This window comes from Lissotriton helveticus, chromosome 5_1 (assembly GCF_964261635.1).
Source record: "Lissotriton helveticus chromosome 5_1, aLisHel1.1, whole genome shotgun sequence".
In the NCBI taxonomy this organism is placed as follows: domain Eukaryota; kingdom Metazoa; phylum Chordata; class Amphibia; order Caudata; family Salamandridae; genus Lissotriton; species Lissotriton helveticus.
Genome location: NC_136065.1, coordinates 1062368267 through 1062383871, shown reverse-complemented (window position 1 = coordinate 1062383871; position 15605 = coordinate 1062368267). Strand labels below are relative to the sequence as shown.

The following is a 15605-nucleotide window of genomic DNA, read 5'->3' as shown; positions in this document are numbered from 1 at the left end:
GTTATCAGAGATATCCACCAGACTGATACGCCTAAATGAGGCCCCAAAGCAGTTTCTGGTAACTGGTCTGACCACGTTTTTGTCAGGCACAATTTCTGGAACCACAAGGCTTGACAGATAATTTCAACTGTCCCGGAATTGGGGTACTTCTTCCCTTGAAGAGTACCAGGCTCCCACTGTGTGACCGGAAGACTGTCCTCAGGCCAAAATGAAGCTGTAGGGAGTACAGGCACCCTTCAGGGACAGAGCAAGTGAGGATGTAGGAGGGTAATCCCTCTTGATGTATGATGGGAGTGGATTAACCCCTTGACACAGATTCTTCTGCGCTAGGGTCCTTGTAGGTTCTAGACAGACTCTTCTACTAAGAGCAACTAGTAAGCACTGGCTTGGCAATTACCTTAAAGTTAAGTCAAAAAATGTCTTAGCTTAACAGAAGTAGAATGGTTTGAACAAGCTCAGAGACTCAGAAATGAAGAAAGGTTATAAAGCGGTTGATATACAGAATAACCTTTAAAAGGGTTATTGGAAAGATCTATCTAAGGTACCCAACATGGAAAATATCAAGATAGTTTGGAAAAGAGTAGTTCTTAGCACCAAAAAAATGGTAGCCACATTTAAATCAGACAAAAGCAGACTGTGAATGGCTAGATTATTCTACAAATCTTTCTAATGGAGACTATTCTGACGAGGTGTCCGATGACCACCAAAATAGAACTAACGCAAGAAATAGATGTAAGAAGGAGAGACGAGTAGGTTGGATAGGTCCTGAGATTCAGAAACGGAATAAAGCTCAAGGCCCAGCTTTTGTGAAAGAGGATATTTTCCGAGCAGATCCCTTAATATACATGCTAGTGCTGGTAGAAATGATAAATGCCTTTCAAGATCTAAAAGACTGCTGAACGAATGACAAAATCTGCTTCTGCCATGTGAATTAATGTGTGGATCATGGAAATATTAAAACTATCAACATTTGAGAAACTGAATTGCACATAAAATGATAAAGATGGATCTTCCAGTCAATTACCCAACTGCACTCTTATGTATATCCACTCTTAATTAAATGTTCCAAGTGGATACTCACTATTTGCTTGCAATTAGACAGAAGTTAATTTATTCAGGCTATTTCATGCCACAGTTGTAGTACTAAGTCTATGTATTTAATATATACAGAAACTGCCTTTTTACTTTATTCTATCTTATGTCACATTGATATATATTCATGTAATACTGTTTAAAATATTTAATGCAATGCTCTTGAAAAATGTTGCTCCCAAGTGAGTTTCAGTTTTATTGTACCCTCTGTGCTGGAAGAGCGACAAGGTCATACTTTTAGTATGAAGTTGACTATTTAAACAGAGAAAAAAAATTATGCATACTGATCAGAGAAAACTTTTTTCTTTACAAATTTGCTTACCCATTACCACATCTTTTCGCACTCCATTCATGTTAGATTTGTACCAGGTTGCCAAAGTATGAATAGCAACATAGTTTGCTTCAAATTCACAGTTGGGGTTTGTCAGAACTCCCATTAGCCTAGGAATGAGTTCTGTTGAGCGTCCTTTGTATGGTCCAAGAAAAAGTCTCTTCTGATCATAATCGTTAGCATGAATATTATCCCAGATAACTGGAGCCCTCTTAAGAATTTTCGAAACTTCTTCAATTGATTCCACTGGGATGTCTTTAGATACAACCTTTGGACCTGAAGGAAATAGTGAAGCACATTTAAAATCAAGCATATTTTGAAAGGTATAATTCCCAATTCTAATAAGTCAAAAAGTGTCAACTGTAGGTAGCTTTCTCTTTAAATTGTCAACCAAAATGAAGCACACTGTGTAAAGAGTGCAGGCAAAACCTGATTGTTTTACAGAGGCACAAATGAAATCCCAAATGCTCTTTTGTGGTAGTGTGGGTGAGCAGTTAGACATATCAGAGGGTAGCGCTAAGCATGTATTGCACACAAAGGCAGTAAGTGAGACACATTCAATAAAGAAATTTGAAAACAATTTATGAAAATAACACATAATTTTATATGAATTTAGATACCATGATCATCGGAATCAAGTACGTACTTTTAGAATTATGAAGTTTTAGTTATCAAAAGGTGACAGTGCAATTTTTGGGATCTGTAATATTATGCCATTTGGAAAAACATGAACTGCATTTGGCCACTTAACAGCAACTTAAAGGATTGTTCTTCTGGACGTAAGGTGAGTATGGGGCAAGGTCCAAAGCCACATCAACAGGTAACCTCGAGAGGCTCTGGGGCATCCGGGTGCAGAGGTTTGTTACGGCATTGGGTGTCCCCTTCACTTTAGTGGGAACGGTCCAGTTAGAAAGAGGCCGCAAGCTGGGACTGGAGGACCAGTCCAGTGGAACCCACAGGGGGCTCAACCCTTGAGATGCTCAGACACGTAGGTACACCATTGGCCCACTTCTCCTTGCGCTGTGGGACTTGGTGCAGTGGTGTTTTTTGGCACCTGGATAAGTGCTGGAGTCACTTGCAGTTGGCCGGGGTCTGCAGAAAGAGGCCGCAGGCGACGACTAGAAGTTCAGTCTTGGCAAACCCAAGGGTGGGATCAGCCTTAGGGTCTCGGGATCTCTGGGGAACTGTCGCCTCTCTCGGACCTGGGCTGTGGTGCGTGAGTGCAGAGGCAGTTTGAAGTGTCGGGTGGCAGTGGTCAGAGAGGCTCACTCTTGGTCTTTGTTTCTGCTGAAAAGGGGCAAAGAGGCCAGCTGGGACACTCACAATGTGGGTCTCAATGCCCCTGAAGTCCCTTGGCGTGTAGATCGTTTTTCTTTGGTTTTGGTGTCTGAACTGGACACAACATGCCTTGGCTCAGACAAGGGGCCAGGTACCACAGGTATTGGTACTGTGCGGCTCCATTTGGTACTGTGTAGCTCCATTTGGTTCTGGCGTCACCACATTTGGGGGAAGGATGAATCGGACCTGTAGGATCATGGTGACCTGAGCGGCTGCATCAGTATTCCCAGTTAGCACCAGGACGGAGAACCAGACCTAGCTTCTTTTGGTGCATGTGGCTGCAGGGGAGTAGCTCCTCTACTCCAAGGGAGTTCTCTGACGATTTGCAAAGCACTGGCAGCCCTTCGGGTTTCCTAGGAGTCTGGACAGCGGCAGGACGAGCCTTCTTTCTCCACAAGTATCTGGTACAGCAGGAAGACTTGGCGCCAAGGCAGTCATGCTCCCTTCTTCTCGGGTCAGTAAACTTCAGTTGACTACTTCTTTTGGACCGTCAAATCTGAAGCCCTGGTATCATGGGGTCCCATAAACACTAAATTTAGGAGTGTTAAAGAGAGTGGGAGTAGCCAATGGGCTACGTATCCCTGGTGTTACCACACCCCCTATTTGACTACTCCCTTTGCAGAGTGGGCATCACCCTGTCCCACAATGTCTAATTCCACCATACACAAGATGATGGAATGTCTAACTTCATGTTCACTTTAGAATGTTCACCCTAGAAGTTTGTCCAGCCTGACAGTGCAACAGCTTCCTGCATATCTAATTTTCCTGTATGTTCTCGTGCCAGATGGACCCAGGGCAGAGGGTGGCATTTCCCATCTAGGGAAGCCTTGGGTTGGCTGTCACAGGCAGCAGAGGCCTTTGAAGACTCTTCTACAGATATGAAGATCACCAGTCATCTTGCTTTGAGGAGGCGCAAACACATCCGGGCAGAGCAGGCACGGTTTTCAGTCCTCTGAGAGTGGAGCTCGCACCTCCTAGGGGGTCAGAAACTAGTCTGTGGTGGTAGGACTAGTGTGTTCAGAGAGTACCTCTAAGGTACCCTCTGAGTGCACGATTAATAAATCCATTACTGGAATCAGTGTGGGTGTATTAATATGATGTGTTTGATACCAAAAACCATAGGTTTTAATGAAGCCATTATGTAGCAGGGTGACTCATTTTGACCAATTTCCAGTACAACCCTTAAGATGGCTTCCCTGCTCACTTGCAATATTTAGTGATCGATCTAAACATCACAGGGGCATATAAGCTCATGTAGGTATGTCCTTACATAAAATATAAAGCACCCTGCCTTAGGGCACAAAGGCCTGCTGTAAGGGTGACTTCCATATAGTAGATGCAGCGACTTTGGTATCAAACACAGGAATGTCATGTTTTCACTCACGGTTCGCACCATGTCGGAGAGTCGGTGGGTGCGAGAGTCGGTGGGTGGGTGCGAGAGTCGGTGGGTGGGTGCGAGAGTCGGTGGGTGGGTGCGAGAGTCGGTGGGTGGGTGCGAGAGTCGGTGGGTGGGTGCGAGAGTCGGTGGGTGGGTGCGAGAGTCGGTGGGTGGGTGCGAGAGTCGGTGGGTGGGTGCGAGAGTCGGTGGGTGGGTGCGAGAGTCGGTGGGTGGGTGCGAGAGTCGGTGGGTGGGTGCGAGAGTCGGTGGGTGGGTGCGAGAGTCAGTGGGTGGGTGCGAGAGTCGGTGGGTGGGTGCGAGAGTCGGTGGGTGGGTGCGAGAGTCGGTGGGTGGGTGCGAGAGTCGGTGGGTGGGTGGGTGCGAGAGTCGGTGGGTGGGTGGGTGCGAGAGTCGGTGGGTGGGTGGGTGCGAGAGTCGGTGGGTGGGTGGGTGCGAGAGTCGGTGGGTGGGTGGGTGCGAGAGTCGGCGGGTGGGTGGGTGCGAGAGTCGGCGGGTGCGAGAGTCGGTGGGTGCGAGAGTCGGTGGGTGCGAGAGTCGGTGGGTGCGAGAGTCGGTGGGTGCGAGAGTCGGTGGGTGCGAGGGTCGGTGGGTGCGAGGGTCGGTGGGTGCGAGGGTCGGTGGGTGCGAGGGTCGGTGGGTGCGAGGGTCGGTGGGTGCGAGGGTCGGTGGGTGCGAGGGTCGGTGGGTGCGAGGGTCGGTGGGTGCGAGGGTCGGTGGGTGCGAGGGTCGGTGGGTGCGAGGGTCGGTGGGTGCGAGGGTCGGTGGGTGCGAGGGTCGGTGGGTGCGAGGGTCGGTGGGTGCGAGGGTCGGTGGGTGTGAGGGTCGGTGGGTGTGAGAGTCGGTGGGTGTGAGAGTCGGGGTCTGTGGGGGTGAGAGTCGGTGGGGGTGTGGGGGTCTGTGGGTGTGGGGGTCTGTGGGGGTGGGGTCTGTGTGTGTGTGTTGGTCTGTGCCCATAGGAATAGGGCTCAGGCTCAGGAAGGAATGGCTTCAGTCAGTGCTGGATGATGCGCCTCTGGCTCCATGTCAGAGTCTGTCAGAGTGTTGTGGAGGAATGGAGCCAGCCTAGGCACAACCACGGAGCGTGGCCTCAAATGACGACGCTCCCTTGTCTCGTCTGAAGACCTCTTCGATCTCCTTGTTTTTTTTCTTGTGGGACTTAGCCGAATGGCCCAACAACTTTGAGAACGGGTATGATTTTGGGCTCAACGACCGCCTCAGTGTCTAATGGCATGAGGAAGTGCATAGGGGGTGGGACTGAGAAGCCTTTGGAATTATGGTGACGAGCTAGGGCCATTCCCTGTCGTTGCCTTCTGGGAAGGAACTCTGCTCTCTACAACCGCTGTTGGCGTTTGCCTGAATGCGCGTGCACTTCATCAGACACATGCAAGATTTTCCACCCAGCGCCCGGTCATTATTGGAGGGGTGCTGGACAGGTGTGTGGGAGAGCCGAGCTAAGGGGAACACGTTCGGCATGAAGCTCGCAAGGGCTGTCTCTGTCTGCCCCTCCTTCACCACTCCCTCTGCGCTCCCCACCATGCTCTCAGCAAAACTTCTTCCACGCATCTGACAGCTCACTGAGAGTACAACAGCTCGGCTGTCACAGACCACAGTGCGAGCAGGGGAGACAGCGGGGAGCCAGAGACACTTGGGTGAAGCTGAGGAAGAGCGTGTAGGAGAGTGGGGTCTGCAATCCTATGGTCACCCCAGATTTTTGCTTTTTGCTTCACTGGTTTACGACTTTCCCTGGCTGTGGGCCTGTTAATCAGACCCACAGCCTAGCTTTTCTCTCTCTAAATTGACAACCATGTACTTTAGGTGCATTTACCAATTGGTACTGGGCCACCTTATCAGTCCCTGTACAGTGTACCTTAGGTATCCAGGGCATAGGTGTACCCAGGGCCTACCAGGGGCTGAAGCATGTATTATGCCACCCCTGGCTGGCCACCGAAAACTGACAACTGGCTGCAAGACAGCTGGGGCAAGGTGGTGTAATTACCCTTTGCTATAGATATAGTATACCTATATCTAACCCTAAAATGGACACATATATTCCTATCAGTCACTCCTATGGCAGGCCTTATCAATCCTGAAGGCAGAGTGCTTGGAATTATGTGAGATGGTGCTCTGGCATGAGCTGAGCCCGTCTGCAGCTTGCGGAACCAAGTCCTAATAGCTGTTCCATGATAACGTTATACCATATACTCTTAAGTGCATTATCAACCTCGCGGTTAAATGCTAACTCTGGTATAACATTATCAAAACATGTTGAGTAAGGTGTCATACGAATTGGAATACTACCCCCTCGCCAATTCTGGCGACGGGGGTAGCATTCCACCCTTCTAGAGGGGCACAACATGTATGTAACTGTAAACCCCGGGTAAAGTTAACTCGAGCCTTGGCATCACAACATGGATGCTGCCACCAAAGACACAAGTCTGACCTCCTGCTGCTGGGAGTCCTTCCAGCGAGGGAGACTTGGACAAAGGGTTTCCTGCCTTGGGAGGTGCTAGCACCACCCCAGACAGGATTTTGTGTATTGAGGTAGGGAGGCCTGAAAGGAATGAGACATGCCTGGGGCACACAAGGTGCCCTGTGCATACACCGGTTCAAACCAGTTGCTGGGGCACTCCAGCCCCAGCTCTGGCGCGAAAACCGGACAAAGGATAGGGGGTGTAACCACCCCCCTTCCTGGTCCCACCCAGGGGAGGGACCTAGTCACCAGTACAGCCCCCTTTAGCAGGATAAAGGTAGGAGCTGGTCCCATTCCAAATTAGATTAATCCTGAACTACTCTACAAGAAGAAACTCTGGACTTCGACGTTCTGCTCCACAGAAGACTGAAGAAATCTCCCTTGTGGGCAAGGAGTGTCCACCCTGCAACTGCAGGCACCATCAAGCATCCAGCGGCTTCACTTTGTCGTCTTCCCTCGAGGATCCAGACTTCAGAGCCCGACGAGACGTGGATTCCCAGACCTCTCCGACCTCAACTCACATCTACAGCACAGCTGAGACCCGTGGGTGCGACGAGACACGAGGGACCGGCCATCTTGAAAGAAACTGCACTTCGCTTCCAGCATGACTCCCGAGGTAAACTCGACCAAGTGCTTTGGGGATTGAGAAGCCCTAGCCCCGAGCAGCCCCTGCACAGAGGATCAGCCCTTCAGCTTTCACGAGATCTGCGTGGGGCCCTGCTGCTTGTTTGCTGCTCGACGCATTGTCTGGTCACTTGCCGGCTGGCTAGTGGCCTCCTGGACGATGAACCTTGAAATCTTCACTGCTGGTCTGGTTGCTCCAGACTGGCCCTTGCTCCCTTCCAAAAGAGGGGCACCCCGGACTCTCCTAGTCCGCACCAGACGCCTTTTCCACTCACCGCGTGGGTTGCCTTTGCCAAGGCCTGTTGACGCCGAATCCGGAACCAACACCGCCGACAGCGAGAGCCTGCGTGGGACAGCTGGTGCCTCCATCCTGGTCGTCCAAGACACCTCCTGGTCCACGTGGCTGCAGAATCAAGCGTCCACTCTTCACTTGTTCGCCACGACGACATCTGGTTCCTTCCTGGTTCCACTCCAGTCACTGGCTAGTGACTGAACATTGTCCCCTCTGCTTTCAGGTCTTCAGCATCTTTGATCCACCCTTGGATCACACCGGACATCTTCCTCCTGGCCGCCTGCAGCATCTTTTCTTCCAGGCTCCATAGACTTCAACGCCGGAACCCGACACGACTTTGCACCCGCAGCCTGTGGGTGGGCTAACAAGAGCATTTCGGTGCTCAAGGGTAGATTGACTCTCCTAGTGTCCAGTTCCACAGTCGTTTTAGTCTTAACTAGTCAGGATTGTCCGTACTTACCTTTTTCTTGAACTGTACTGTCCATAGATGTTGTTACGCATCTCGCGTGCGAGTTCACACTCTGCACACGTGTTCCGTGGGCCTCCTATTACTTACCTAAAGTTAGGGTAGCGTGGTCCCAACGATCCTACAGCCTCTGGACAGCTCCATTACTTCTATCGACTTTCACATTCCATTTCCTTAGTATATGGTTTGCCGTGCCCCTAGGGCACCATTGTAATTTTGTGCAACTTATCGTATTTTTCCTAAGAGATTGTCATGTGCTTAGCTCTCTGATCTCATAAAGAGTTCAGAGGTGTTTGTTATTAATAAATATACTGTTTATTTTCATAACAACCTGTGTGGTGTCCTTTCATCTGGTATTCAAGGGGTCATATGTGGTAAAACAGCTGGCTTCACATGCCAAAAGAGTTTAGCCTAAGACTGCTTTGTCCATGCTACCATTATGATAGCTGGTCTATAAGGTTGACTTACAACCAATCACCATAAGGGTTGTTGTAAACTGATACAAGGTGATCACTAGAACTAGTGAGCATCATATATCAGGCCAACTTCTCACAGAGCGTCTGGAGAGGGAGGCTCTGGGGCAGCAGGGGGCGGCGTCCAGATACACAACGAGATAAGACGGACGAAATTTAACAGAAAGCCCTACGTTCACTGAGCACCAGGCGCCAGATGTGCGTCGCTACCTTGTTGCTACGGTTCTGCCTTCTGAGGATGTTGTGTAGTGACGCGGACCCTGTGAAGCTGAAACATGATCCTCCCCTACACCCCCCTAAAGATAAGAAATTGATTTGCGACAGACGCAAAGCAGACGACCCTGTACGGATCGGCCGGACGAAAAGTGTGGCAACAAAAAAACTCATGTCCAATGGCAGGCCAACGTTTAGCATAAACTGTGATTCCAGCCAATGAAAAAGAGGGGCGGGGCTTCAAGTCCCCTTCTCAAATCTACTCTTTCACTATATATCTCGCAGAGCGATCAGCGCATGCGCTGCAACGTTATGCGAGACCTACAAAACAAGTAGCACACATTTGAGTACAACACTAGATGGCAGGAGTATGCACAGCATGTGCATCTGTAGCTACACAAGTCACAAACCATTTATTTTGTACAATGTACCCTATTTAACCCTGAAAGGTTTCCATGAACCAGAAAATTAAGCTAACAGTACTTTTTTTCTTTCAAATGAAAAGGTTGTGCTGCTTTCTAGCAAAACAAAACCAGATAGCGCTGAAGACCTGATTTTGTAAAGCACCAACTGAGGGCACTGGGGAGTCTCGTCATGCCAACTGCCCATGTCCACAATTTTAAACCAAGAGAAAAACAAGTGAACTTTTACACACAAGTTACTGGACAGAAGTCTGGACAAGATTTGAATCCCATCGAGATCTATGTAGCAAAAAAAACAAAAAGCTATCACAGTCTATTTTTATTAAAAACAGATTTAGGGCACCCTTAGAAACAGCAATAACAATGCTAGGATAACAAATAAAAACTAGCAGACTGGAGGGAAATACTTATTTTAAAAACAAGCATTTGCAATGCAATAGGTTTCACATTTGTGAGATTTTATGATATTGGCATTGTAAATGACAATGCCTTTTATTTATCGGTTTTGATAATTAACAAATAAATAAAAGGCAATGTCAATTATAATGCTAATAGCTCAAACTCCTGTAAATGTGCGACCTATTTCATTGAAAAGAAGCGGCCACCATTGTCCCGGGCTGCTTGGAAAGTGAAAGCGTGCATGGCACGCTGAATGTTGCAGGAAAAGCATGTTGTGCCTGCAGTAGGAGAAACTCATTAAAGAAAATAGTGCTTACAAACTAAATAAGACAAACCGTGTAACAGAACTAAAAGGGACAGTCCTCATTGGACGTTACAAATGAAGCAAGGCAGTACTAAGGAGGGACTAACAAGCCTATTAACGAATCAGAAGTCAGTGTTTCCGAAGAACAATGACAAGCCAATAAAAAATATGGGCGTAGAGTGGGTGGGGCTTCAAGTCCATACTCTAATACAGCAAGCCTCGCAGAGCAACGCATGCGCTGCTAAGGCTCGACCTAAAAACTCATTCTGTGGAATCTTGAACTTGGGCTCAATGTGCCACACAAGTGCATTGCAGCCAAGTGGCAAAAATGACAAAATCGCACAATTCAATTTGATATTTATAAAAATTAAAACATACCTGTCCACAACACCTGAATACCAGGAAGCAGCTTTTCACCTACAGTCCGTAGATAGGGAGACTGAGCAGCATTTGGAAAACAGAAAGTTCCACAATATTCTGAGGAAAAATAATTATGGTGCTTCAATATAACAATTTTATAAGTCATAAGACATGACAGCAGTTGAAACATCAAAAATGTGCTCCAAGAATTTGAAAGGGCAACTACCAAACTAAAGATGAAAATGCAATAAACACGTGTCCTACACCCCATGGAAACAAGAACCACCAAAGAATAAAACAGCTGAAAAAGCCATGCCACTTGAGGTAGCCCTCCGACCCTCCATACCTTCCTACTTCCTCTAAACATCCTACTGTTTACCAATTCATTTTCAGGTGGTGTCTACCCAACATCGCAAGCTGTTTGGCTGTCTAATGTGACTGACAATGTGGGCTTACCTAGAACATAGAGGGGCCTGCAACCGCCCCTTCCCGCCCAAACTGCTTATCGTTAGTTGGCTTTAAAGTCACTCTTCTGTACTTGCTTTCATTTCTATTGGATGCTTACCGACGTTTCAGCCTGTCCATCTTGTGTAATACCAAATCCATAGAGTATAACCTCTTTATCACCTATGAGTGGATGGCTTCTATGCTTCCTATGCTCGACTTAGAGAAAGCAATCCATCAGAGATGGTGTGTTTTCCAGCTGTCACCCTAGTGTTCTTGTCTTCCCCCTTGCTTCATCTGCTCATGCGATTCTTCCCCATCCACGTTTCTGCATCCCCATGCCTGTGTTGTGTCCCTCATGCTGTTTCTCATCCTGGCCCCCAGCCACTCCATGTATCACTGCTGCACTACATTTGTTTTTTTATGGAAATGTCCTTTTGTAGCTACATGCATCCGTGCTGGATGCATGTGAGTGCCTGTAAGATGACACAGGCCCACATCATTGCGTCTTTTTTAGCCATGCTGCAAGGAAACCATGATGCTATACAGCATGGCAGAAAAAATGAGGTCTTTGCTTAAAGTACTCTGATATTCTCCTTTTAAAGTAAACAGGCAGATTTGCAGCCATTTTTGCAAGAGTTTGTTCTCTTTGAGAGAGATATGTGACATTTTGAAAGAGACAAATGATCTGTATTTTAATTTATTCACTTAACAAATCCCCTTTAAGTAATGTTTGGTACAAAAAAGCATACAAATTTACTTTGATTTAGTTTGCATTGCTTTGACAAAGCATCATAAAATGACCAACGTTTCATCTGTAAAAGCTGAAAAGTGATAGTTGTGTTTTTTACAAAATTATGCTCCCAAAATGAAGTGAAGCACAAGTTACTACTTGTGGAACGATATATCTGTAAGAGACATTAGTTAGTATTAGATTCCTTACCTTAGAATATCCCCAGGCGTCAGACTGGATCCGGAAATTTTTGCGTAGCAGTACCCTTGCGCGTCGGTAGGCGTCGTCTGCGGCTCCGCGTCCGTCGTCGGCGTCGTGGGCGCCGTGATGACGTCGTCGGAGTACTTAGACGCCGCCTCCGCGTGCTGACGTCCGTTCTTAGACCCAGCTTTTCCGCGCCAGAAACGCAGAGCCATGTTAAAAACCAACACTGGTGCCATTGAAACTAGGGCCCTGAAAGGGGATAACCCTAACCCTAGATATTGGTTCGCAGAACGGGGAGGATGGGTGGGTCGGTAAGGAATCTAATACTAACTAATGTCTCTTACAGATATATCGTTACACAAATAGTAACTTGTGCATCTGAAAGAGACACGTTAGTATTAGATTCCTTACCTTTGAATAGATACCCCAGCAATACCAACCCCGGTGGTGGGTCTGCAAACCAATAATCACACCAGAAAGTCCTGGAGGACGGAACGGCCAAAGAAGCCATCCCTCCGGACTTGGCTGTCCAGGCAGTAGTGTCTTGCAAACTTGTGCAGCGAGGCCCACGTAGCTGCCTGACAGATGTCGTGTAAGGGCACTCCCCGGCCCAGGGCAGTTGTAGTCGCCGTGGCTCGGGTGGAGTGAGCCCGCAATCCAACAGGGGGCTCCTTTCTAGCCAAGGAGTAGCATTCCTGGATACACAAGATGATCCACCAGGAGATGGTCCTCTTGTGCACCGCTTTCCCCTTCTTAGCGCCCACGTAACCAACAAAGAGTTGGTCATCCACCCGGAACTGGCGTGTGCGATCCAAGTAGAATGAGAGCGCACGTTTTGGGTCCAGACGGTGGAGCCGCTCTTCCTCTTTAGAGAGATGCGGTGGCGGAAAGAAGGTTGGCAAGGTGATAGACTGCCCGATGTGGAAGGCCGTGACAACCTTGGGCAGGAAAGAAGGCTTAGTACGCAACACCACTTTGTCCGGATGGACAGAAAGGAAAGGTGGAGTACAAGAAAGGGCCTGGAGCTCACTCACTCTCCTGGCGGAGGTGATGGCAACCAGGAAAGCAGTCTTCAACGAAAGAAGGCAAAGAGGACAGTTGTGAAGTGGCTCAAAGGGAGCGCACATCAGAAACGTAAGAACCAGGTTCAAATCCCACTGAGGCATCACAAACGGAACAGGATGGAATGTGTGAGTGATGCCCTTTAGAAATCTATTAACAATAGGGGACTTGAACAAAGAAGGTTGATCAGGCAGCCTCAGAAAGGCTGAAAGGGCAGAAAGGTAGCCCTAGATAGTGCCCAGAGCAGAGCCCTGCTGGGCAAGAGAAAGAAGGAAGAGAAGAACCTCAGAAAGAGGGGCAGCAAGAGGATCCACAGCCTTTGATGTGCACCATGCCACAAATCTGTTCCACCTGCAGGCGTATACCGACTTTGTGGAGGGACGCCTGGCTGCCAGAATGACGTTACAGACTTCAGGAGGCAAGTCAAATGGCCTCAACTGTCGCCACTCAATCTCCAAGCATGGAGGTGGAGACTGGACAGGTTCGGGTGGCGGACCGTCCCCTGCTGCTGCGACAGAAGGTCCTCCTGAAGAGGCAGACGAACCGGGGGATCGACTGACATACTGAGTAGCTCTGGATACCAGTACCTTCGAGCCCAGTCCGGAGCCACAAGGATGACTTGGGCCCGGTCGTGCTTGATCTTCTTCAGCACTCTGGGCAGAAGTGGTATAGACGGAAAGGCGTACAGCAGACCGCAACTCCACTCGCGACGAAAAGCGTCTCCGAGCGAGTGCCGCCTTGGAAATTCCAACGCGCAGAACTGAGGACATTGTGCGTTCTCTTCGGTGGCGAATAGATCTAACCAAGGCTCTCCCCATTGCTGAAAGAGGCCTTGCGCCACGTCCGAGTTCAGACGCCATTCGTGATCCATCATGCACCGACGGCTGAGCTCGTCCGCCCTGGCGTTCAGAGAACCTGCCAGGTGTTGAGCCACCAGGGTCACGCCCTGACGTTCCAGCCATTGCCAGAGGCGCAGAGCCTCCTGGCAAAGGGTCCACGACCCCAACCCGCCCTGTTTGTTGCAGTACCACATGGCGGTGGTGTTGTCCGTGAACACCTGCACTACACTCCCCGGACAGAGGGGAGGAATGCTTTCTGTGCTAGACGAATCGCCCGTAACTCCAACAGGTTGATGTGGAGCCTGGCCTCCGCCGGAGACCAGAGGCCTCTGATCTCCGCCTCTCCCATGTGGCCTCCCCAGCTTTGGAGGGACGCGTCCGGCACAACTACGTTCTCCGGTTGGGGAAGGGAGAGGGATCTGCCGCTGACCCAATCGCGGTCCGTGAGCCACCACTGCAGCTGTCTCGCAGTGCCCTCCGAGATCAGGACGTGGTCGGATAGGTTGCCCTGATGCTGGGCCCACTGAAACTTCAGGTCCCACTGCAGAGCCCGCATCCGCCACCTGGCGTGATGGACCAGCAGGATGCAGGAGGCCATCACCCCCGAAGCCGCAGCGTCAACCTGACCGAGACCCGGGCTAACGGCTGAAAGATGGGAATCGGAGCCTGAATATCCCGGACCCGCTGTTCGGGTGGATAAACCCGAAAGCGCGCAGAGTCGAGAACCGCTCCGATCAAAAGGAGCTTCTGAGAGGGGCACAGGTGTGACTTCGGCACATTGATGGAGAACCCCAGCCGGTGCAGGAGGTCTGCCGTAGTCTGGAGGTGGCGGACGACTGTCTGGGGCGAACCCGCCTTCAACAACCAGTCGTCGAGGTAGGGGAAGAATGAAACCCCTACCCTGCGCAGGTGAGCTGCGACCACCGCCATCACCTTTGTGAACACCCGTGGGGCGCTGGTAAGGCCGAAGGGGAGCACGGTATACTGAAAGTGCCAGTGGCCTACCGTGAACCGCAGGTAGCGCCGGTGGGCCGGCAGGACGGGGATGTGGAAATAAGCGTCCTGCAAGTCCAACGCTACCATCCAGTCTCCTGGGTCCAGGGCAGCTAGGACCTGAGCCAGTGTAAGCATCTTGAACTTATCCATCCGGAGGAAGCCCTTGACGTTCCTTAGGTCCAAGATAGGGCGCAGGCCCCCTTTGCCCTTCTTGGGTACCAGAAAGTAGTGGGAGTAGCAACCACACCCTACTTCTGGCCCAGGAACGCGCTCGATGGCTCCCTTGGCCAAGAGGGCCGTAACGTCCTCCTGCAGAAGTCGCAAATGATCTCCCGATACACGGTGATTCTGCGGTGGCATGGCTGGAGGAGTCGCCTCGAAGGGGAGGGAGTAGCCCCTTCGGACGATCTGCAGCACCCACCCGTCCGAAGTGACGGTGCGCCAGTGGAGGTGGTGATGGCGAACCCTGCCCCCCACTGGCATCACATGGGCCTGAAAGCACAGACTAGGAGGGTTTTGAGGCGGATGCTGCGGGGGAAGGTGTGGACTGACCTCGCCGTTGTCCCCGACCGCTGGGACGGCGGTTCCTACAGTCGCCACCGCGTTGGGTATTACCCTGCGGAGCGTGGCTGGCAGCACGTGTGGGTACACCCCTTCCGTGGCCACGAAAGGAATGATAAGCAGCCGATTGCTGTTGTGGGGCCGAGAGGCCCAAGGACTTGGCCGTAGCCCTGGAGTCCTTAAAGCGCTCAAGCGCATGGTCTGCTTTGTCGCCAAAGAGGCGACGGCCATCAAACGGCATGTCCATCAGAGTGTTTTGGACATCGGCCGAAAAGTTGGCGGACCTCAACCAGGCGTGGCGTCTGACCGCCACCGTCGTTGCCATCGCTCTACCCAGTGAGTCGGTGGTATCCAGCCCACACCGTATAGAATATTTGGCTGCATCCCGGCCTTCCACAAGGGCTTGGCCGAGTTTGGCCTGTACCTCCAACGGACACTCTGGCAGCACTTCCGCGACCGTATCCCACAGAGAGTGGGTGTAGCGGCCCAAGAGGCATGCGGTGTTGGAAGACCGCAGTCCTAGACTAAGGGACGAGAAGATCTTTTTGCCGTACTGCTCGTACCTCTTGGATTCCCTGTCCGG

At 50.3% G+C, this 15605-nt stretch overlaps 1 protein-coding gene across 1 annotated transcript in view; it reads right to left on the bottom strand.

Annotated features, from left to right (window-relative positions):
* Positions 1 to 15605, bottom strand: part of OGA (O-GlcNAcase) — a 621684-nt gene that overhangs the window by 459026 nt on the left and 147053 nt on the right. The window contains 2 exon segments of the mRNA XM_078643616.1: positions 1415 to 1699; positions 10202 to 10300. Of these exon segments, the coding sequence (XP_078499742.1) occupies positions 1415 to 1699; positions 10202 to 10300 (384 nt within the window).